This window comes from Chanos chanos, chromosome 9, assembly GCF_902362185.1.
Source record: "Chanos chanos chromosome 9, fChaCha1.1, whole genome shotgun sequence".
Lineage (NCBI taxonomy): Eukaryota > Metazoa > Chordata > Actinopteri > Gonorynchiformes > Chanidae > Chanos > Chanos chanos.
The window spans coordinates 29,486,984-29,511,265 of record NC_044503.1 but is presented as its reverse complement, the minus strand read 5'-3'; the positions used below and the strand labels follow the sequence as shown (position 1 = coordinate 29,511,265).

Genomic DNA, 24,282 nt, shown 5'->3' with positions numbered 1-24,282 from the left:
CCACAGTATACCATATAATCCACTGTATACCACAATATACCATATAACCCACTGTATACCACAGTATACCATATAATCCACTGTATACCACAATATACCATATAACCCAATGTATACCACAGTATACCATATAATCCACTGTATACCACAGTATACCATATAACCCACTGTATACCACAATATACCATATAACCCACTGTATACCACAGTATACCATATAATCCACTGATACCACAATATACCATATAACCCACTGTATACCACAGTATACCATACAACCCACTGTATACCACAATATACCATATAACCCCATATAACCTCTAGGGAAATGTTTTATCCCTTGTTTTAATCTTGTTTCTACTGCAGCCTTTTCTCTTTCTTTTTCTAGTTTCTATTAAATGTTTTACTTTTTTTAGAGCAGAAACCACAGAATGGTTGTTCTTGGTTGTGTTATCTCATAAATCAGTTTCTATCCTTCTTTCTATCCATCTGTTCATTCATCCAAACTCTCTGTAAGTGTGTGCTGTGAGTCAACCATTATAATTAAATCTCTCTCTCTTATACATACTGTCAAAATGTTGATTATTGTGATTCGTGCGTCTCTGTCAATTAATAATAAATAAGTGAAAATCTAAATAAACAAATAAAATCTCCATATGAGTATGTATTAGGGTCCTGTCTGCTGATACTCTGTGCTGTTCTGAGATCAGTGAGGTTCCTGCTCTCTGCTCCCAAAACCCTAACCCTAACCCAAAATCCAAAATACTCAGAAACAAACATTTTTATTGTACTGCATCAGATTTTCCCATGTCATTCTTTTTTCCATTGTAGGAGCCATTACTTTATCTTGATTTATAGTAAAGAACCCCTGAAAACATTATGAAATGTATTTATTCTGTTCTACATTTAATCTGAAATGATAATGGAATTTATCTTGCCTTTATTGTTTATTGTTTTGTGTGCATTCATTATTTCATGTGTGGTTCCCTCTATAGGACAAGCGGGAATAAAATTTATTTAAGATGGTGTGGTGACACGGGCAAAAGGAACAAAACTAAACCTGTTTTTACCCCAACATCCATACTTCTCAAACTCAGAAACGCTGAATACTGTAAATAATAAAAATAAAATAAACATAAATGCAACTAACTCAGAATGGGCTGGACCCTTTGTCCAGCCTCTCTAAAGGACAAGCCATGATTGATGACACGGTCAATAACTTTCTCCTGAATTTCATTTGAAACTTGAGTTCTATTTTCTCCTCTTGATGCGGCTCCTCCACAACGCACGCAGACTCCTCTTCATCGGGCTCCTCTGTCGTGGTCTCTGACTCTCTTTACGTGCCATTGGCCTCTCTGATCCATGCTTACAAATAACAACACAGGGCTGGCATCTTTTACAGATGGATAAGGACTGATTGCTGATTGAGGAGTTGTACAAAAGAGGTTCACACAGGTGCATTAGAGATTCATGCAATAATTATACAAGTCATTTCTATCAGCTGTGAATAGATGTTTTCCTTTTGTTTGTAACACAGTTAATCCAATAGAGTTTTGGGTCTTTCTATGAGACTTGTGTTAACTGTTTTGAAAAAGGGTGTGAAACCAAAGAAAAAGTGTGAACACATTTGCAAGAAAAGACTTCTGCTGTGCTAAGATGATGAAGATCAAGTGGATCCCAGTTTCATTAAATGTGTCTCAACAATCGAGAAAAACTGCAGTTCACTCTTTAATGACACGGAGGTCAAAAATGAGAAAAATGAAAAATCTTGCTACTCTAATATCAATCTTCCTGTAATAATATAGAAAGAAGAATAAAATAAACAAATCAAGACTTTTTTTTACAGTTTAAAAGTATCTTCATTCTTTTCTTTTGCATATTGATTGTGTGAATGTGTCTCCTTAAAATATTTAAATTGTGATACTTCTTTTCAACAGCAGGTGGAAGCACGACATAGCAAAAGGTTCAATATCCCACAGACAGACACACAGACTGGAGCTGCTGGTTCAGAAGTTTTCTTTCAACTCGCATAGGGAAGGGATCATGATCTGTAGTTTATTATACACATACTACTGTTCATAGCATAAATCTAAAGTGTTATAAAATGTCATATAGTGAACATACACAGCAAGTTGAAAGATATTTTGTTCGAAACAAAAAACATTTCAGTATAAATTTCAGGCATTTTAATTGTATTGTTGGTTTGTTCTTTTTCTCTGCTCATCGTTTATTATAAGTCAGTTGACAGAATAATTAATGTGTGTGTTTGTGAGTGTGCATGTGTGTGTATGTGTGTGTGTGTGTGCGTGTTTTATGTGAGGAAATGATTATTGTGTAACACAGGTAGTGTTATATATCAGATTCACTTTCATTGCTTTTTTCAGAGAGGATGACATTTAACCTTTTGCTGGTCAAAAAATTATAACAATTAACAAGTAGCAGGTATCAATTTTAGGCTACATAGCACAACGACAAAGGAATGGCAGTTATGTAATGTAACTGCATGTAGCCATGTACATAAATATGTAACTGGAATTTTTGTACTTATTTTGGATGTGTGTAATGAAATATGAAAAATAGAAAGTATAATGTGAAATATAAAGCTGTCATGAGTTAATTCTTACAGCAGTGTCTGTACAACACACTGTAGTAGAACTTAAAAAAAAATGTTCTATTCATTAAATTCTCTAATATTGCCAGCATTCAGTGACAGAAAGAATAGTGAGTCCTCACTGGATTGGGAAGATGTAGACTAAACTACTGATGTAACTTTTTTCCCATCTAAAGTCTAATAGCACTGAAATGTGTCTCTTTTCCACAATGTTCCTCATTGTGTCTTTCTTTAAACACCTCTCAGGTGACCTGAATGAAGGATTGAGTCAAATATGATTGCAATACCTCATCATACCAGCAGCTCATATTGTACATCATTTTGTCTTTGTCTTTTATTTTTAAAGTCAGGAGAAACATGGGTTATTATTATTCTTACTTTCTCTGGCATTTGTTTATATTCTTGCAGGTCTGTATTATCCACCACACTGCAAAACAACGTGTCAAAAATCAACAGCATCACCTCATTACCGTGGACATAAATAAACTGATTAATAAATAATAAAATTGAGGGGCATGGTGGTGCAGTGGGTAGCGCTGTCAAGGCAAGAAGGGTTAGGGTTTGATTCCTGGTCGGGCAGCGAGGGTCCTTTCTGTGTGGAGTTTGCATGTTCTCCCTGTGTCTGCATGGGTTTCCTCCCTCAGTCCAAAGACATGCAGGTCAGGTGAACTGGAGACACTAAATTGCACCTAGGTGTGAGTGTGTGTGTGTGTCTGCCTTGCGATGGACTGGCGACCTGTCCAGGGTGTTCCCCTGGCTCTCGCCCAATGACCACTGGGATAGGTCAGCGACCACCGCTGGGATAGGCTCCAGGACCCCCCAAGACCTCAGTTAGGATAAGTGGCTTTGAAAATGAGTGAGTGAGTGAGCAAAATACGTAACAGTTTAATAACCTCAAACAATTCAGGAAATATCATAAACAGCTCAGCCAGCAGTAATAACACAGCAAGTACAAACAAACAAACAAACAAACAAAAAAACCCTTTCTACTAATATAAAAAAAAAGTAAAAGTGTTGTCATCAGAGGGTGAAACAAGACTAAATACAGTAACAGAGAGACAGAAAGCAGATATCAGAAGGATAATAATACATGTTTAAAATTTACCGTTGTAAAAGATGCTTTTATCGGTTGCTTCTATAATCTCCATGCCGATGACTCTCTCAAACAGAAGCTTGTCTTTCACTATGTAATCCTGCTCTCTGTGGGCCTGCCCACAACATCATTCAAACAACACACACAGATAAACAAATAAACAGATAAACAAACAATTCACAGGTAAATATATCAGCTATACAGTGCTTTAGTGCTCTGTTCAAAAGGATTGGAAGAAAACATTCAAATAAGTATTTAACATATTTCCATTATTTTCCTTTGCATATCTACTATGTGAATGTGTCTCTTTAAAATGTTAAATTGTGATATTTCACTATAACAGCGTGTGGCAGCACAACATAATATCACGTTTAGAATCCCAGCGAGTGACAGACAGAGTGGACCTGTTGGTTCAGAACTCTCCTTTGAAGTCTCATATTTAAGGAGCCACGAGTTCTAGTTTACTGCAAACACCCTACTGTTCATAGCATACATTTAAAGTGTTTGTTACAAAATATCATATAGTAAACATACATAGCAAGTTGAAAGATATTTTGCTCAAAACAAAAAAAAATTGAATATACACCAGGCATTTTAACTGTATAGTTGGTCTGTTCTTTTTCTCTCTTCTCCTTTTATTATAAGTCAGTTGACTGGACTTATTTTGTGTGTGTGTGTGTGTGTGTGTGTGCGTGTTTTATGTGAGGAAATGACTGTTGCAGAATACAGATGCTGTTTTATATCAGATTGACATTCACCGCTTTTCTTTTTAAAGAGGGTGACATTTAACCTTCTACTGATCAAATAATAATATATGATATTATACAATTAACAAGTAGCAGGTATCATTACCAGGAGCACTACAAGATATAATAATTAAAAACACATATAAACCTGTACATCATTGTTACGACCCCGTCTAGGGCGGGGTGAACATAAATGCATGGGAGAAACCTCCTTCTCCTGCCACCCGAGTGAACCGGAAACACCAATACCGACACCGATATAAAATAGTCAGCTTTTTTATTACAATATATATATAACTATTTACAAAACACAAAAGACTTCGCGGGTGAGCCAGGGCAAAACAATAAACAAAACACATCTAACAGGAAAAGGGAATAACCTCCAAAAGAATACCAAAATAAAGACAACTCAACTTTCCTCCCTTACTAACATAAACAGGAGAAAATACATTTAAACGGAAATGGCACCCACCCCCTACGTGCGCTGACTACAAAAAGCAAACACAAAATAAACCAACACGAAAATGTACTATTAACACCTATTTACAAGTTTCATTTGATGTGGACTCACGAGTCCACATCATTACCACAAGAGTTCAAAATAGCTAAAGGTCCGGCAGCAGGAGAAGCGGGAGGTTCCGCGCCAGATGTGTCCTGCGCAGCCGTCGTCTTTTAAACTTCCCTCCGATGTACCCCAGCCAATCGTGACCCGCTAGCAAATCTGAAAAGAAAAATGGGGCGGGGAGCAAGAGGGAGAGATAGCGACAGAGGGAACACCCGAGCAGCAACATAAAATTCGTCCAATGACGTAACAATCATTTTCGAAACAAAACAACAACAAAAAAGCAATTTAAATGACAATTTCTACTTTTTAAATAAACAGCTTCCTTTCCTTACCTTGACCTTTGGACGCCACGAGGAAAGGGAACAGCCAATCAGAATCGGTCTTTAACTAAACTCCACCCTCATCCACATTCGTGAACTACAGACAGAGGGGACGAGAGTGCAGTCTGTTTAGCTCTTTATAAATCTGACTACAGTTCACTTTTTATACAACATCACTCATAACAGGTGAGTAACAAATGATGTTGTGTATTTGCGAAATAAGTGAAATCAGTTATTACATGTATTAATAGATCTGTAGAGTGAATGAAGATCAGAATATTCTAAGCCTGTTTGTTTGAACTCTGAACATTAGGAAGTGAAAGTGAACTGCTTTTGCAGGTCCATTTCAGGGGAGGAGCTGTCAGAAAATGGCGTCTAAAGCTGTAATATCAGTGGAAGATTTGACCTGTCCTGTGTGCTGTGACATCTTCAGGGATCCTGTTGTCCTGTCATGTAGTCACAGTTTGTGTAAAGACTGTCTGCAGCAGTTCTGGTATAAAAAAGGATCACAGGAGTGTCCTGTCTGTAGGAGAAGATCATCAAAATCTGAGCCTGCTCGAAACCTGGCTCTAAAGAACCTGTGTGAGACTTTCTCACAGGAGAGAAGTCAGAGATCTTCATCAGGGTCTGAGGAGTTCTGCAGTCTGCACAGTGAGAAACTCAAACTCTTCTGTCTGGAGGATAAACAGCCTGTGTGTGTGGTGTGTCAGACTTCAAAAAAACACAAAAACCATGAATTGTGTCCAGTGGATGAAGCTGCACATGATAGCAGGGTAAGACAAATACTGTGGTAATTAAACATAAACACAATTAATTTCTTGCTTAATATGTATAATAAAGAGAGACACTGAGAGCGAGAGACACTGAGAGAGAGAGAGAGAGAGAAATGATATTCATTATAAAGGATACTGTAAAACTGGGAAAAATGACATCTGCACATACAGAACATAAATAAATTGTTTAGTACAGAACTTTAAAATTTGTGGGACAATGAAATCAACACAATTAGGATGTTATGTTGTATCACTATTTAAAATGCTATATTCGGGTTAGACATGAATATCTGGATATTAATTAAATACAGTGGACAGAAAAGGTCTACACCCACCTGTTAAAATGGCAGATTTTTGTGATGTAAAAAAATGAAACCAAGATAAATCATGTCAGAACCTTTTCTATCTTATATTGTAAGATTGCGATGTATAAGTTAAAATGAAAAACAATAAGAATGATTTAAGGGTGGGGGGGGGGGGTGTGTGAAAAATAAAAAAATGTACAATAACCTGGTTGCACAGAAAGTGTGCACCCCCTACACTAAAACTTCGTTGAAGCCCCTTCAGATTTTATTACGGCATTCAAAGTCACCCCACAGATTTTTCGATTGGATTTAGACCTGGACTCTGGCTGGGCCATTCCAAAACTTCGATCTTGTTTTGGTGAAGCCATTCCTTTGGTGATCTGGAGGTGGTGTGCTTTGGGCCATTGTCGTGCTGAAAGCTGAAATTGCTCTTCATTTTAAATGTTTTAGCCTTAAGGTTTCACGCCAAAATGGACTGGTATTTGGAGTTGTTCATTATTCCCTCCAGCCCCAGTTTCAGCTGAAGAAAAGCAGCCTTAAAGCATGATTCTGCCTCCTCTGTGCGTGATATTTGGTGATATGCTGTGTTTTTATTGTGCCAAACATACCTTTTGGTATTATGGCCAAAAAGTTCAACTTTGGTCTCATCAGGCCATAACACATTGCTCCACATGGTTTTGGGAGATTAGATGTATTTTTTCCAAAGTTTAGGTGGGCTTGGATGGGTTTTTATTTTGTTGTTGTTGCTGTTAAAAAAGGCTTCCATCTTGCCATTCAACTGGTAACCCAGACATTCAGGAGATTGTTGTCACATGTAGGAAGCAACCAGTACTTTCCAGAAATTGAGGTAGTTCTTTTCATGTTGCTGTAGTCCTCTTGGCAGCCTCCCTGGTTAGTTTTCTCCTGAAAGGCAAGATAAAGTGTGTGTGTATGTGTGTGTGCATGTATGTGTGTGTGATACCAGATGACAGATGTCATTTACAGAGACCTGATCAATAAATCACACATACACACTCTACAGAATCCAACTAGACTTTCTCTAAAATCTGTTTTTAATTTCAGGAGGCACTGAGGACTTCACTGAAGCCCTTACAGGAGAAACTGGAGATCTTTAAAGAAATCAAACTGACCTGTGATAAAACAGCAGAACACATTAAGGTGAGAATAATTGTTACAGATCCTACAGTTTCATACAAAATGCTTATTCACTAAAAAATCTGCAATGTTTATGTGACACAGCACAAAAACTATGAACTTTTTACAAAATAAAACTAACCTAAATAAATTCGGCAGAACACGTCACAATAACAATATTAGTATATTGAAAGAATGTACAGTGGTTTGAAAAAATGTTTTCATGTTTTTCATTTCAGACTCAAGCTAAACACGCAGAGACACAGATTAGGAAAGAGTTTGAGAAATTTCATCAGTTTCTACGAGATGAAGAGACAGTCAGGATAACTGCACTGAGAGAGGAAGAGGAGCAGAAGAGTCAGATGATGAAGGAGAGGATTGAGGAAATGAGTAGAGGGATTTCCTCTCTCTCAGACACAATCAGAGCCATAGAGGAGGAGATCAAAGCTGAAGACATTTTGCTCCTAAAAGTAAGAACCTAAACAAAACTCACACTTTCTATCGCTGTTTTTTTTAGTCTCTCTCTCTCTCTCTCTCCCTCTCTAATAAATCATAATCATTTAGTTGAAAGCAGATAATCAAGGCATTTATTTATTTATAATCTCTTTTCACAGAACTTTGATTCCACAAAGAAAAGGTAAGTAACCTGTCTCTTAACTCTCTTCTTTTTCTCTGATACAAAACCCACAGCAGCACTGACTCCTGAATGTTATTCCAGAGCCCAGTGCACACTGCAGGATCCACAGATGCTTTCAGGAGCACTGATCAATGTGGCAAAGCACCTGGGCAACCTGAAGTTCAGAGTGTGGGAGAAGATGCAGGACATTGTTCAATACAGTGAGTTTATGTGAGAGATAATTAGATAAAAAAAGATCACAAGATTTGGTAATTCACCAAGTAATGCCCTTTTTGCTCATGTATTTATGATCACTTTCTTACAGTTTTCATCAGGTATTGGTCTGAATGTAAGATAAAAGACTCCTAAGAAAAACAGGAGTTAATATGAGGCAGATAAAACTGTGAAATATTGGGGAAAGAGAGATATAAATGTCTGTTATGTGACAGTGGTTTCATTTCAACATGTTTGTTCTATTTTCCATTTTAAAATGTTTCCCTTTTGGGATTTTTGAGTATGAAAGATAGGAATTCATGTGGCAGTGTGAAACGCAACACACAGATAAAAACACCTGACAAATGTGAGGACACCAGAAATTAGGGGAAACACCACACAACTCATCTTAAAATAAAATCATATACAGTAAGAGAAATACATATCAATAGAGAAACTAATCTCAGATACAACTGAACAGAGTGAATTTAATCCCAGAGTGTAACAGGGTAGAATAAGGAGAAGAATCTCAGTGATGTTAAACCAAAACTCTCAGTGCTTAACTAATACAACACACGCACAACAAACACTCACAGCTATTGCAGTAAATAACCAACTAATTCAACAGACCCATAACTAAAACAATGCATAAACAACAAATACAGCACAAACAATTTCTACGCCATTCATGAAACTAATACAGCACACACACAACAAATACAACACACTCAACTAAAAAACATTTAAACAACTAATGCAACACAGAGAAATGATACAACACACACACAATTTATTTAAGCGTAGTACTCTATAACACATTGTCAGAATACTGTGAGTCTCAGTAATCAGTGAAGATAAATTAATAACAGTATAAACATGTAAACATACTGAATATTAAATCTCTCCCTCTGTCTGTGTTCTCTCTCTTCAGCTCCTGTGATTCTGGATCCCAACACTGCTCACCCAAAACTCATCCTGTCTGAGGATCTGACCAGTGTGAGAAACAGTGATAAGAAACAGCAGATTCCTGATAATCGAGACAGATTTGATACATGTGCATGTGTTGTTAGCTCTGAGGGTTTTAACTCAGGGACACACTGCTGGGATGTTGATGTTGAGAACTGTACAGACTGGACCCTGGGTGTTACCTCAGAGTCAAACCAGAGGAAGGGATGGATGTGCTTTGACACTGGTGTCTGGTGTGTTCGGTATTTTTTAGGTCATTATGAATATTATGGTGGAGAGGCATCATATGTTCCAATGAGAGTGAATAATAAACTCCAGAGGATCAGAGTGAAACTGGACTGGCGCAGAGGAAAACTCTCATTCTCTGATCCTCTAAATAATACACCCCTACACACCTTCACACACACTTTTACTGAGAGAATGTTTCCATTCTTCTATAATTACTGTATTGTCGGTCCTCTGAGGATCTTGCCAGTGAAGAGCTATGTAAAAGTGAAACAACACAGGTAGATCAAATGTGTGATAGTAAATGAGAAAAAGGTTCATGTTAATGTGAAATTTGATGATGTCTGATTAAAAATGTTTATGGTTTAATATAATATGTCACACTTTGGAAAACTTTTCATTGTTCAATATTATGTTATACAAATAAGATTAAAATTACGTAATATCATTCTGTGAATGATATACAACAAAATCAAGAAAAATAAAATTGTACTTTTTTTCAACTTTATGTCAAGTCATCTTCTACAACCGTCTTCTTGCCACCATCTCACTGTCTCTTCACTGATGAGTAAATATGACTGTGGTTAGTAAAAAACCATGTCTATAACACCACACATTTATGTATGTCAAAAACAATAAAAACAGACCAGACATCCTCATTTTAGCAACGTGAACTGAAACATGTAACCCACTCTTTACCACAATATACCATATAACCCACAGTATACCACAATATACCTTAAAACCCACTCTATACCACAATATACCATATAACCCAATGTATACCATGATATTCCATATAACCCACTGTACACCACAATATACCATATAACCCACTGTATACCACAATATACCATATAACCCAATGTATACCATGATATTCCATATAACCCACTGTACACCACAATATACCATATAACCCACTGTATACCACAATATACCATATAACCCACTCTACACCACAATATATACCATATAACCCACTGTATACCACATTATATACCATATAACCCACTCTATACCACAATATACCATATAACCCACTGTACACCATAATATGCCATATAACCCACTCTATACCACAGTATACCATATAACTCACTGTATACCACAATATACTATATAACCCCATATAACCTCCAGGGATGTTTCATCCCTTGTTTTAATCTTGTTTGTACTGCAGCTTTTTCTCTTTCTTTTTTTTGTTTCTACTAAATGTTTACTTTTTCTAACAACAGAAACCACAGAATGGTCGTTCTTGGTTGTGTTCTCTCACATCTCATAAGTCAGTTTCTATACTTCTTTCTATCCATCTGTCCATTCATCCTAACTCTCTGTAAGTGTGTGCTGTGAGTCAACCATTATAGTTAAATCTCTCTGTCTCTTATACATACTGTCAAAATATTGATTATTGTGATTCGTGCATCTCTGTCAATTAATCATAAATGAGTGAAAATGTAAATAAATAATTAAAATCTCTGTAAAAATGTGTATTAGGGTCCTGTCTGCTGATACTCTGTGCTTTTCTGAGATCAGTGAGGTTCCTGCTCTCTGCTCCCATGTCTCTGTACAAAGGGTTAAAAATTGATGTTTTATGAAAGGAAACAGTTTTCATCATCAGGCCTGTGTCTGAGTGTGAACTGCCCACAGATAGAGACTCAGCCCTGAACTCTGTGTATGTTTTCCATTTTAAACATTTTGAAAAGAATTTTGTGAAGTCAGACATTAAACTTTCAGTTACACTTGGTTTAGTCTTTTGTCATAAAATAAGCACATAAAATAACTCTACTCCTACTGTAGTATAATGTACAGTCCTCTACCAGCGTTATGAACACTGCAACTTTCCTTTTTCTGTGAACAAACTATGCGTTTGTAAAACTTCAAAACAGACACAGCCCAGTTTATGACCAATCTGTGAACCTAGATTTCAAAGTGGGGTAAAAGACATGCAAATTTTTATTTTGTATAACAAAACTGAACAGATTAATAGATGAACAATTTTCTGTTTTTCAGTCCATTTTCATTCTAATATTACATAGAACCATTTCGTACATATGACTACAGACGACAGACTCTGTGTCATTTCACTTACAGTTTTTCTCTTTCTTTGTTTAAATATATTTGTCCACTCTGACATCACACTTTCAAAACAGTTAACACACAGACTGAGACAGAAGCTGACTGACCAACATGACTTTGTTTGCAAAACTCTATACAATGGACAACTAAATACAACATACAGCATCAATATGAACCGATTCAGCCTTTATTTGTGCGTTATGTCTGTGTCATTTGTTGATACTGTACATAGTTTTAGTACGTGCCAAAAAAGGCAAGCAAGCACATCACAGCGTGAACTGTATTCTTTTCTCCAAAGATGATTTTACTACAGATAAACCCTGCTGCACTCTGCACCTTCTTACACTTTTTTGAGATGTCCTATTGAAATACTGTTAAAAAAGAGACATTTTCCTTCGTTCATTTTATTCTTTCGTGCAGTTCTTTCCGTGCCCATGAACTGTCATTGACATGTATGACCTACAGCAAGCACCGAGACATGACACATTCAGACACATTCATTATAGTACAGTTTTTGTACTGCATTTGTCCTTCACCAAAGAACCAATAAAGAACTTCACCCAAAATCAGAAATACTCAGAAACAAACATTTTTATTGTACTGCATCAGATTTTCCCATGTCATTCTTTTTTCCATTGTAGGAGCCATTACTTTATCTTGATTTATAGTAAAGAACCCCTGAAAACATTATGAAATGTATTTATTCTGTTCTACATTTAGATTGAAATGATAATGGAATTTATCTTGCCTTTATTGTTTATTGTTTTGTGTGCATTCATTATTTCATGAGTGGTCCCTTCTACAGGAGAAGCGGGAATTAAATTTATTTAAGATGGTGTGGTGACACGGGCAAAAGGAACAAAACTAACCTGTTTTTACCCCAACATCCATACTTTTCAAACTCAGAAATGCTGAATACTGTAAATAATAAAAATAAAATAAACATAAATGCAACTAACTCAGAATGGGCTGGACCCTTTGTCCAGCCTCTCTAAAGGACAAGCCATGATTGATGACACGGTCAATAACTGTCTCCTGAATTTCATTTGAAACTTGAGTTCTATTTTCTCCCCTTGCTATGGCTCCTCCACCAAGCACGCAAACTCCTCTTCGTTGGGCTCCTCTGTCGTGGTCTCTGACTCTCCTCATGTGCCACTGGTCTCTTTGATCCATGCTTACAAATAACAACACAGAGGCAGCATCTTTTACAGATGGATGAGGACTGATTGCTGATTGAGGAGTTGCACAAAGAAGTTTCACACAAGTGAATTAGAGATTCATAATTATGGAAGTGATTTATATCAGCTGTGAACACAGTTCATCCAATAGAGTTTTGGGTATTTCTCTGAGACTTGTGCTGACTGTTTTGAAAAAGGGTGTGAAACCAAAGAAAAAGTGTGAAAACATTTGCATGAAAAGACTTCTGCTGTGCTAAGAAGGTGATGATGAAGATCAAGTGGATCCCGGTTTCATTAAATGTGTCTTAGCAATCGAGAAAAACTGCAGTTCACTCTTTAATGACACGGAGGTCAAAAATGAGAAAAATGAAAAATCTTGCTACTCTAATATCAATCTTCCTGTAATAATATAGAAAGAAGAATAAAATAAATAAATCAAGACTTTTTTTTAAAGTGTAAAAGTATCTTCATTCTTTTCTTTTGCATATTGATTATGTGAATGTGTCTCCTTAAAATATTTAAATTGTGATACTTCTTTTTAACAGCAGGTGGAAGCACGACATAGCAAAAGGTTCAATATCCCACAGACAGACATACAGACTGGAGCTGATGGTTCAGAAGTTTTATTTGAACTCGCATATGGAAGGGATCATGATCTCTCGTTTATTACACAACCTACTTTTCATAGCATAAAGCTAAAGTGTTTGTTACAAAATATCATATAGTAAACATACATGGCAAGTTGAAAAAAAATTCAATATACATCAGGCATTTTAATTGTATTGTTGGTTTGTTCTTTTTCTCTCTTCGTCTCTTATTATAAGTCAACTGACAAATTATTTTGTGTGTGTATGTGTGTGTGTGTGCGTGTGTGTATATGTATGTGTGTGTATATGTGTGTGTGTGTGTGTGTGTGTGTGTGTGTGTCTGTTTTATGTGAGGAAATTATTACTGCGTAACACAGGTAGTGTTATATATCAGATTCACTTTCATTGCTTTTTTCAGAGAGGGTGACATTTAACCTTTTGCTGGTCAAAAAATTATAACAATTAACAAGTATCAGGTATCAATTTTAGGCTACATAGCACAACAACAAAGGAATGTCAGTTATGTAATGTAACTGCATGTAATCATGAACGTAAATATGTAACTGGAATTTTTGTATTTATTTTGGATGGGTGTAATGAAATATGAAAAATGAAAGTATAATGTGAAATATAAAGCTGTCATGAGTTCATTCTTACAGCAGTGTCTGTGCAACACACTGCAGTAGAATTTAAAAAAATGTTCTATTTATTAAATTCTCTAAAATTGCCAGCATTCAGTGACAGAAAGAATAGTGAGTCCTCACTGGATTGAGAAGATGTAGACTTCACCTAAACTGCTGATGTAACTTTTTTCCATCTAAAGTCTAATGGCACTGAAATGTGTCTCTTTTCCACCATGTTCGTTGTTGTGTCTTTCTTTAAAAAGCTCTCAGGTGAACTGAAACGAACTGAATAAAATGTGATTGCAATACCTTTTCACACCTGCAGAGGGCAGAACAGTACACAGAGAATATAAAACAAATAAGTGGGTTTCTGCTCTTATTTTGAAAGTATTTCATATAGGTATCTCCTGTATGCAGTTTGTAGGGGGATGAGGGGGGATGCCATCCCCCTTGTTAGCAAAATGATCAAAATTCATCCCCCTTGTTAACCTGCCATGTCTCTATATACTCTACTCTAGAGTGGTGTCAGTGACCACTGGGCTATCTCCCCTGTTAAACAATAATAAATCACCTACTGGATATCTCTATAGGCAAACTACTTTTGCAATAGCTCATATCGCTTGTACTTTTTTCTTTACCTTTTAATCTAAAAGTCAAGAGAAACACAGGTTATTGTTTCTTTCTCCACATTTGTTTATATTCTTGGCCACATGACTGCAGAATGTTAGAATTCATAAAGCATAAAGTGTCATAAAGTCATAGAGTGTCATTTGATAAACCAGCTGGTAGACTCTTCCTGATACTATAGAGACAACACGCTTCAGTTCAATGCAGTCACTACAGCAGCAGCCAATCACATTTGACCATCTTATACTACACATACTCTCAACTGAAGGAAGAAACGAAAGCTATTTCATTTCCTGACAAGACCACCCACTGGCTGCAGTTTTCTGCAAGTATCGCTCATAATTTAATCAAAAGAGGCTGATGTGTAGTAGCATGGATTCTGATGGACCCCAATAAACTTGGTCTTCCATTAAAGGCAGGAAAGAAACTGACACTGTGAGATCTATTAGAAGTCCATAGGGATTTTACTGTGAAGATAATGGCTTCTAGAGTTTCTTTTTCAGAGGACGATTTCTGTTGTCCTGTTTGCTGTGACATTTTCAGGGATCCTGTTATCCTGCCATGCAGTCACAGCATCTGTAAAGTCTGTCTGCAGCGGTTCTGGAATAACACTGAGCCTAAGGCGTGTCCCATTTGCAGGGAAATATCAACAGATGATCCTCCCCGTAACCTGATCTTAAAGAACCTGTGTGAGACTTTCTTAGAAGAGAGAAGACAGAGATCTTCATCAGGGTCTGAGGAGTTCTGCAGTCTGCACAATGAGAAACTCAAACTCTTCTGTCTGGACGATGAACAGCCTGTGTGTTTGGTGTGTCAGACTTCAAAAAACCACATCAACCATGAATTCTGTCCTGTTGAAGAAGCTGCACTTGAACACAAGGTATAAAGAAACATTCTATGTATTACTCATATAGTTCACTAATTTTATCCAGATAATCCTAACTCTGTGGAATGCCCTGTTGAAGTGGAGGACTCTATAGAAAATACACACCTTAGCTAAATGCCATTTGGTGATGAAGGATTTTCCCAATCCACATGTCTGTGAAGATTTTCAGTCATCCTGGTCATGGGTTGTCTACTGGTAAGACGTCTAAGCCAACTGAACCTGTGACATTTACTAAAAGATGTTTTGCCCCTCGAAACATCTGTTCTAACCTCTGTTAGAGTAACCAGTACATTTCCCACATTACAGAACTGGATCATACTGGCTTCCTTTCATGTAAATATATACAGTTATACCTCTTTTATGCACTGTTATTCCAGGAAAAACTAAAGAAAACAGCTGACAAATTACAGGAAAAGCTGAAAATCTATGAAAAGGTTAAACTAACTTGTGAGGAAACTACAATGGAAATCCAGGTAATGTGTTTGGAGAGGAAATGGACAGTCTCATGGCTTCATTTAACATCATATTTATATAACATGTATATTGTAACAATATTTTAAAATGAAACTGACAGTCCTCTTAATGGTTCCCATTGCAGATCCAGACCCAGGACACAGAGAGCCAGATTAAAAAGGAGTTTGAGAAACTTCACCAGTTTCTACGAGAGGAAGAGGCAGCCAGGATAGCTGCACTGAGGGAGGAGGAGGCATGTAAAATTCAGACTGTAAAAAGACACATTGAGAAGATGAATGGAGAGATCACATCTCTGTCTGACGCAATTAGAGACCTACAGGAAATGACCAGCCTTACAGACATTCCATTCTTACAGGTAAAGACTAAATACATCTCTCTCAATACAGTTCACTTTCTCTTTATCATTTGCATGCAAAATATGCGTCATAAATATGGTCATTAAATATTTGCCTTACTGTCATCCACCACAGAACTTGAAATTTGATGCGATAATGATAAGGTAAGTATATATATTTATGTTTAAATATATATATTATGTTTAAGTATATATATATTTATGGCTCCGAGCCCAAAACCCACAGCAGCACTGACTCCTGAATGTTATTCCAGAGCCCAGTGCACACTGCAGGATCCACAGATGCTTTCAGGAGCACTGATCAATGTGGCAAAGCACCTGGGCAACCTGAAGTTCAGAGTGTGGGAGAAGATGCAGGACATTGTTCAATACAGTGAGTGTATTTACTGGATAACAGACTAAGAAGGAACTACAGTCATTTAACACCCAGACATTGCATCATCAGTATTTTGAGAAAAAAATGTTCTCAAGGAAAAGATTTGTGCAATTAGAATGACAAGCAAAAAACTGTGAAGTTTCAAAACTGTGTGCCCAAAACTATGACACTACAAGACAACCCGATGGGAGCACATTGTCAGTCAAGAAAATGATAACTTACTAGAATTAACCTATTTGGGGAGAATTCAGTATCTCATGTGTGTTCCCATGTCACCCAACATGTTGAGATCATAGCTGAGTTCTGTCACTAACTAATAGCTCTGTCACTGACTGTGTAATCAGCTCACCGTTCAAACTCTAACGACGGTCTAAACATTTAAACACGTTTTCAAAATGAAAAAGTTAAACTTACATTTCTCCTTCCTTCTCTGTTCGCTCTCTGCAGCTCCTGTGATTTTGGACCCCAACACCGCTCACCGTAAACTCGTCCTGTCCGAGGATCTGACCAGTGTGAGATACACCGATACGGAGAGGAGGCTGCCTGATAACCCAGAGAGGTATGATATGTACACGTACGTCTTGAGTTCTGAGGGTTTTACCACGGGGAGACACAGCTGGGACGTGGAGGTTGAAGACAATACAAACTGGAGCGTGGGCGTTGCCGTGGAATCCGGTGGAAGGAAAGGAGAAAATCTTTGGGACGGGGTGTGGTGCGTGTGGTATCTGGATGGGGAATATCGAGCGCGTTCGCCAGGAGGGTCGTGGACACGTCTCGCCAGTCGCGTGAAACTAGACAAGATCAGGGTGGAGCTGGATTGTAATGGCGGGAGAGTGTCGTTTTTTGGCCCTGGACATTACGCACACATACACACCTTCACGCAGGTTTTTACCGGCACAATCTTTCCGCTCTTCCTCAATCACTGTGAATTCTTTCCTCTGAGTATTTTACCAGTAGAACAACAGCGCCTCTGAATGCACCACACGCATAGAGTTGCAGGTTACATCACCTAGTAGGACAAGTCCCTACCTCAGTATTTTCACATTAAAACACATATAGCTTTCTCTCAAGATGTTTGCAGCATGTGTCTAGTTAGATTCTGGAGAAATTAGGCAAATACGTCTTCCGGTGGGAGGGATTCTTCATTGATGCTAAAGCAGGTTTGTAGACGGTGCAGTTTCTTCCACAGTGTAATACTTTTGTTCTTTTTATGGCCCCGTGTGTGGTTATTTTCTGTTCTCTGCCGTGTGTGAATGTGGTGTGATGAAAACGTACAGACTGCAGATAGAGATGATAAGTGCAAGAAGAGAAGCCTCATGCAGATGTCTGTGTGTTATCATGAGGTCAGATCGTGTAACCCAACATTCAGCAAAAGATCATTTTCTCACAAACTCCACACACTTGATCAACAGTAACCCCCCCCCCCCCCAAAAAAAAAAAACCACATACAGATCAAAAGACAAGTTTTCAGCGAGCAGTCCATCTTTACATGTCTTTCATACAGTCCAGTCAAAACACCTTCCACACATAAAGCTAAAGTTTAGAGGTGAAAGATTTCATTCTGAAGCAAACCAAGCTCAGGAAATCAGTCTTGAATTAGATGAGTAGGTTCAGTCAAGTGTTCTCATGGAACCCAGTGCTGTAGTTTACAGTACAGTAATAATATGTTGCCTTTCTGTATTTCTAGAAGCGTTAACCTCATTTACAGCAACACAGAGGAGAAATGTTTTACTTTGTATAGCGCACACCACTATGTAGAAATAGCCATGAATCTACTCGTGAGATTACCATGACTCTGTGTCGGTGACTCAGTGAATTGTAAAGGCAGGTGCTCTTTCATAAACAATTATCATGTTTAATAGGGCCTCTAATTTTCTTTTCTTTTTTTTTTTTCTTTTTTTTTGTGATCCCTCTGTTGGTATGAGGCCCAGACGCTCTGATGTCTCAGTTTGTCTGCTTACAGTTCATTTCTATTATGGTTTTAAGGGCATTTCAGACCCTGTTTCCTAAATGCAACACTGAGTACAAGGTCTTTTTATCAGGTCAAAACTGGATACAGCCAGTTCACACTGGTACACTGACAGGATCCTTTTCGGGAAAATCCTGTGCTTACCGGTCGCATCAGTACCTCACTCACATCAAGTATAAAAATGTTTTTAAAAGTGCTGTAATACTTTTTATTGTACTAATCGCTAACGTATGGCTTGGCAGTTTATATGTTTCAGCCCAAAATATGCCTTTTTTTCACTGGCACAAATTGCAGTGTATGTTCAATGTGTGTTTTTTGATCTGCATCTTTGAGTTTTTCTATATGGATTAAAACAACACTTTTGTGACCGGAGTGTTACTGTTTCATCTCGAATGGTCTGGGAAGGTCCTTCATGGAAGGACAGGTGTTGTGTGTATCTTCTCATGTTTACATCAGTGTTAGTTTTTCTTGCAGTTCTGTTTGTGTTGGGCCTTTATTTAGCTACTGTTTTATCTGAAATGCACTCCAAAATAAATATGGTCTATGTTAGCCACAGGTAAAGGTTTCAGAGTCTTCAAGAAGAAACACAACACAACATGCCTCGCCAGTGCAAAAACACACAGCAAAACATTTTATCTTATCCACCTCAAATACCAAGCTTAGCTTGTTTAGTAACAATTTTCAGTTACTCATAATTTTCAGTTTATACTCAGGTGACTGTGAGTCATATTTATGAATGCAGTCATGTCACCTTTAAAGGTTACCACCCATCATTGTATTAGCGAAGGGTGTGTCTTTTATAATGGCTCAGATGTACATTGTCAAACAAGTAAGGCTCCATAGCTCAGTGGTTAGAGCACTGGTCTTGTAAACCAGGGGTCGCGAGTTCAATCCTCGCTGGGGCCTGTCAAGGGTTCAATTTTGGATGGTAAGACACATCAGTCCTCACACCCAGTGAACCATGATCCTGAAATCCATTCATCTAGAGTAAGTAGTCCCTCTCCCCCATTATCACATGTCTTCCCATTTCTGTGCACTCATAGTGGTGTCCAATGGACATAGTACAGTACACACTGGAAGCATCATTCACTACTCTAAAAAGTTACATTTCATGAATAGGAAGTTGTCAAAAAGCATGTTTTTACTGAGCAATACAGGCATGTAGGCAAACACTCCCTGTCTTATCACTGAATGGAGGTAGCAGAATAAACTAGGAAGAAAACGTACAATTGAAATACTTTTAATTTATATAAAATCATCACAAAGTGAAAACAGTTCCAATCATTCACACCATTCAAATCGGTTCAGTCACGTACAAAAATACTGAGATCTATACACTGTATACATACACACACAAAAAAACTTGATTAACCTTCATTACACACACACACACACACACACACACACACACACATACACATATAAATAGAAATAATTCTGCAGTAAAAAAAGAAAAGTAATAGAAAAAAAAAACAGAGGAAAAAACAGAGCAACAGTCAAGACTGAGTGGTAAGGCGTTACTACGGAGACGTGAGTAAAACAAGAAAAAGAAGTTTTAAAAAAAGGGAAGTCAATAAACACTAGATGAGGAATCTCTTATCCACCAGTGTTTTGTTGGCCAGGTTACTGCGGCCCACGTTATAACAGATCGTCCTGAACCCCTGGGAAGAAAAAGAAAGAGAAAAGGATTCTCATCTTCACTCTTATCTATTCCCAAAATCAACCACTCTGACCTTTCATTTCAGGACAAAAAAAGTCTTCAATATCTTCTTCAGGTTATTCATTATTAATTCACTCATATTTGCCCTGAACATCACAGATCAACTTATACCTGCAGTGAAAAGTTTACTTTCATTCATTTAGATGACAATCTTCTTATCCATAATAACTTGTTTTTTTTACGTGTGTAAGAATTTGTAGGTTTCTGGGGCAAACTAATTTTCAGTGGTTTACTCACATTACCACATTAGCTCCAAGCTTCAAAACCAAACCTTTGACCCTCTGGTTACACAGCCATCTCCTTCAGCACAAGGCCCATAGAGCATTACACAGAGCAGTGTGAGCTGAAGACATACCAGCCATACATACAGACAGACAGAAAGCACACACAGACAGAAATACGCACACACACACACACACACACACACACACACACTAAATACTGACCAGTTGTTGAAGGTACATGAGTACAGCTGCAAGAATGAAGTTCTGGCTGCCCAGATCCACCACACAGAAAAACATCGTGTCAAAAATCAACATATTAGAGCACTTGTCATCTCCCGCCTGGACTACTGCAATGTTCTACTGGCTGGCTTGCTGACCTGCGCCATCAGGCCGCTCCAGCTCATGCAGAACACTGCTGCACGCCTGGTATTCAACCTCCCTAAGCACTCTCATGTCACTCCACTGCTTACTGCGCTCCACTGGCTTCCGGTAGCTGCCCACATCCAATTCAAGACACTGTTGCTGGCCTACCAGGACACAAATGGCTTCGTACCATCATACCTTCAGTCCCTTATAACTCCGTATATCCCTACTAAAACCCTCCACTCTACAACCTCTGGTCAACTGACGGTACCCTCACTTCAGGAACCTGGCAGCCACTTCTCCCAACCACGCCTCTTCTCCGCCATTGCCCCACGGTGGTGGAACGACCTCCCTCATGCAGTTAGGACTGCGGAATCTCTTACCATCTTCTGCACGAAACTGAAAACCCACCTCTTTAGAACCCACCTGTCCCCCACTGCCTAGCTTCCCTTGTCTTGTATCTGTGTTTGTCAAAGTAGTCCAGGGACGCAATACGAAGGCATAAATTGACGCTCAGTCTTATTGTGATCTCTGCTCATGAGGTATTAGAAATCCAACTGATGCACTGATTGTAAGTCGCTTTTGCTAAAAGCGTCTGCCAAATACCAAATTGTAAATTGTAAATTGAGTTGTACAAAGGAGGTTCACACAAGTGAATCACAGATTCATGCAGTAATTATGCAAGTCATTTCTATCAGCTGTGAATAGATGTTTTCCTTTTGTTTTAACACAGTTAATCCAATAGCGTTTTGGGTCTTTCTATGAGATTTCTGTTAACCGTTTTGAAAAAGGGTGTGAAATGAGGAAAAAGTGTGAACACATTTGCAGGAGAAGACTTCTGCTGTGCTAAGAAGATGATGATGAAGATCAAGTGGATCCCAGTTTCATTAAACATGTCTTAGCAATCAAGAAAAACTGCAGTTCACTCTTTAATGACACTGAGGTCAAAAATGAGAAAAATGAAAAATCTTGCTACAGACATTTTCTTTTTTTAAGTTTAAAAGTATTTTCATTCCTTTCATTTCCATATCTATTATGTGAATGTGTCTCTTTAAAATGTTAAATTGTGATACTTCACTGTAACAGCAGGTGGCAGCACGTTCAGAACGTTCAGAATCCCAGAGACAGACAGACAGACAGACAGACAGACAGACAGAGTGGACCTGTTGGTTCAGAACTTTCTTTTGAAGTCTCATGTGGAAGGGACCATATGCACTCGTTTATTACACACATACTACTGTTCACAGCATAAATCTAAAGTGCCTGTTAGAAAATATCATAGAGTAAACATACACAGCAAGTTGATGGATATTTTGTTCGAAACAAAAAAAAATCAATATACATCAGGCATTTTAATTGTATTGTTGGTTTGTTCTTTTTCTCTCCTCATCTTTTGTTTTAAATCAGATGACTTAAATTATTTTGTTTGTGTGTGTGTGTGTGTGTGTGTGTGTGTGTGTTTTATGTGAGGAAATGATTATTGTGTAACAAGGGTAGTGTTATATATCAGATTCACTTTCATTGCTTTTCATTTCAGAGAGGGTGACATTTAACCTTTTCCTGGTCAAAAAAGTGATAATAATTAACAAGTAGCAGGTATCAATTTTAGGCTACATAGAAAAACCACAAAGGAATGTCAGTTATGTAATGTAACTGCATGTAACCATGTACGTAAATATGTAACTGGACGTTTTGTATTTATTTTGGTTGTGCATAACGAAATATGAAAAATAAAAGTATAGTGTGAAATATAAAGCTGTCATGAGTTAATTCTTACAGCAGTGTCTGTACAACACGCTGCAGTAGAATTAAGAAAAAAAAAGTTCTACTTATTGAATTCTCTAAAATTGCCAGCATTCAGTGACAAAAAGAATAGTGAGTCATCACTGGATTGAGAAGAAGTAGACTTCACCTAAACTACTCATGTAACTTTTTTCAATCTAAAGTTTAATTGCACTGAAATGTGTCTCTTTTCCACAATGTTCTTGCAGGTCTGTATTATCCACCACACAGAAAAACAACGTGTCAAAAATCAACAGCATCACCTCATTACCATGGACATAAATAAACTGATTAATAAATAATAAAATTGAGCAGCATGATGGTGCAGTGGGTAGCGCTGTCAAGGCAAGAAGGGTTAGGGTTCGATTCCTGGTCAGGCAGCAAGGGTCCTTTCTGTGTGGAGTTTGCATGTTCTCCCTGTGTCTGTGTGGGTTTCCTCCCACAGTCCAAAGACATGCAGGTCAGGTGAACTGGAGACAGTAAATTGCACCTAGGTGTGAATGTGTGTGTGTGTCTGCCTTGCGATGGACTGGCGACCTGTCCAGGGTGTTCCCCTGGCTCTCGCCCAATGACCACTGGGATAGGCCAGTGACCACCACTGGGATAGGCTTCAGGACCCCCACAACCCCAATTAGGATAAGTGGCTTTGAAAATGAGTGAGTGAGTGAGCAAAATACGTAACAGTTTAATAACCTCAAACAATTCAGGAAATGTCATACACAGCTCAGCCAGCAGGAATAACACAGCAAGTACAAAAAAATAACAAACAAAAAAAACCCCTTTCTACACATATAAAAAAAAGTAACAGTGTTGTCATCAGAGGGTGAAACAAGACTAAATTCACTAACAGAGAGACACAAAGCAGATGTCAGAAGGACAGTAATACATGTTTTAAATTTACCGTTGTAAAAGATGCTTTTATCGGTTGCTTCTATAAACTCCATGCCAACGACTCTCTCAAACAGAAGCTTGTCTTTCACTATGTAATCCTGCTCTCTATGGACCTGCCCACAACACCATTCAAACAACACCCACAAATAAACAGATAAACAACAAAAACAGCTATATGTGTCTGCTATAAACAAGACAAAGATAAAAAAGAACATGCAAAGAATTAAAACCACTAATCTGAAGAACTGTCTGCTGTTACAACTTTAAGAAGATAAACTATGGATGGGAAACTATAAAACTGTGAAATCAGAAGTTCCTACGTGGTTGATGAATGAGTCCAGGTAACAGTTCATGCTGTGGTAAGCTTTAGTGCTCTGGCAGAAAACATTCAAATAAGTATTTAACATATTTCCATTATTTTCCTTTGCATATCCACCATGTGAATGTGTCTCTTTAAAATGTTAAATTGTGATACTTCACTATAACAGCAGGTGGAAGCACAACATAAGATAACCTTTAGAATCCCAGAGAGTGACAGACAGAGTGGACCTGTTTGTTCAGAACTTTCCTTTGAAGTCTCA

General features: G+C 37.8%; 2 protein-coding genes and 1 non-coding gene across 3 annotated transcripts; all 3 read left to right on the top strand.

Annotated features, from left to right (window-relative positions):
- Nucleotides 1–5,463: 5,463 nt before the first annotated feature.
- Nucleotides 5,464–9,852, top strand: LOC115821595 (zinc-binding protein A33-like). Its single transcript, XM_030785405.1, has 6 exons — nucleotides 5,464–5,521; nucleotides 5,675–6,108; nucleotides 7,476–7,571; nucleotides 7,787–8,017; nucleotides 8,273–8,384; nucleotides 9,308–9,852. Exons 2-6 carry the CDS (start codon nucleotides 5,704–5,706, stop codon nucleotides 9,850–9,852), a joined length of 1,389 nt encoding a protein of 462 aa, XP_030641265.1. The 5' UTR covers nucleotides 5,464–5,521; nucleotides 5,675–5,703.
- A 6,156-nt stretch (nucleotides 9,853–16,008) lies between these two features.
- LOC115821594 (zinc-binding protein A33-like) lies at nucleotides 16,009–17,726 on the top strand. The gene is made up of 4 exons (XM_030785404.1): nucleotides 16,009–16,020; nucleotides 16,146–16,392; nucleotides 16,615–16,749; nucleotides 17,200–17,726. The coding sequence occupies exons 1-4, from the start codon at nucleotides 16,009–16,011 to the stop codon at nucleotides 17,724–17,726; spliced, it is 921 nt and encodes a 306-aa protein (XP_030641264.1).
- Nucleotides 17,727–19,554: 1,828 nt separating this feature from the next.
- trnat-ugu (transfer RNA threonine (anticodon UGU)) lies at nucleotides 19,555–19,627 on the top strand. The gene has a single exon. It is a non-coding gene; the product is annotated as a tRNA-Thr (tRNA).
- Nucleotides 19,628–24,282: the final 4,655 nt, after the last annotated feature.

Excerpts from the sequence above, each read along its gene's own strand:
- LOC115821595 (XM_030785405.1), top strand. The coding sequence starts at position 5,704 with ATGGCGTCTAAAGCTGTAATATCAGTGGAAGATTTGACCTGTCCTGTG. Across the intron at positions 8,018-8,272 it reads AAGACATTTTGCTCCTAAAA|TGCACACTGCAGGATCCACA; the intron begins GTAAGAACCTAA and ends TCCAGAGCCCAG. Across the intron at positions 8,385-9,307 it reads GCAGGACATTGTTCAATACA|CTCCTGTGATTCTGGATCCC; the intron begins GTGAGTTTATGT and ends CTCTCTCTTCAG.
- LOC115821594 (XM_030785404.1), top strand. Across the intron at positions 16,393-16,614 it reads ACAGGTAAAGACTAAATACA|CTGAATGTTATTCCAGAGCC; the intron begins TCTCTCTCAATA and ends CAGCACTGACTC. Across the intron at positions 16,750-17,199 it reads GCAGGACATTGTTCAATACA|CTCCTGTGATTTTGGACCCC; the intron begins GTGAGTGTATTT and ends CGCTCTCTGCAG.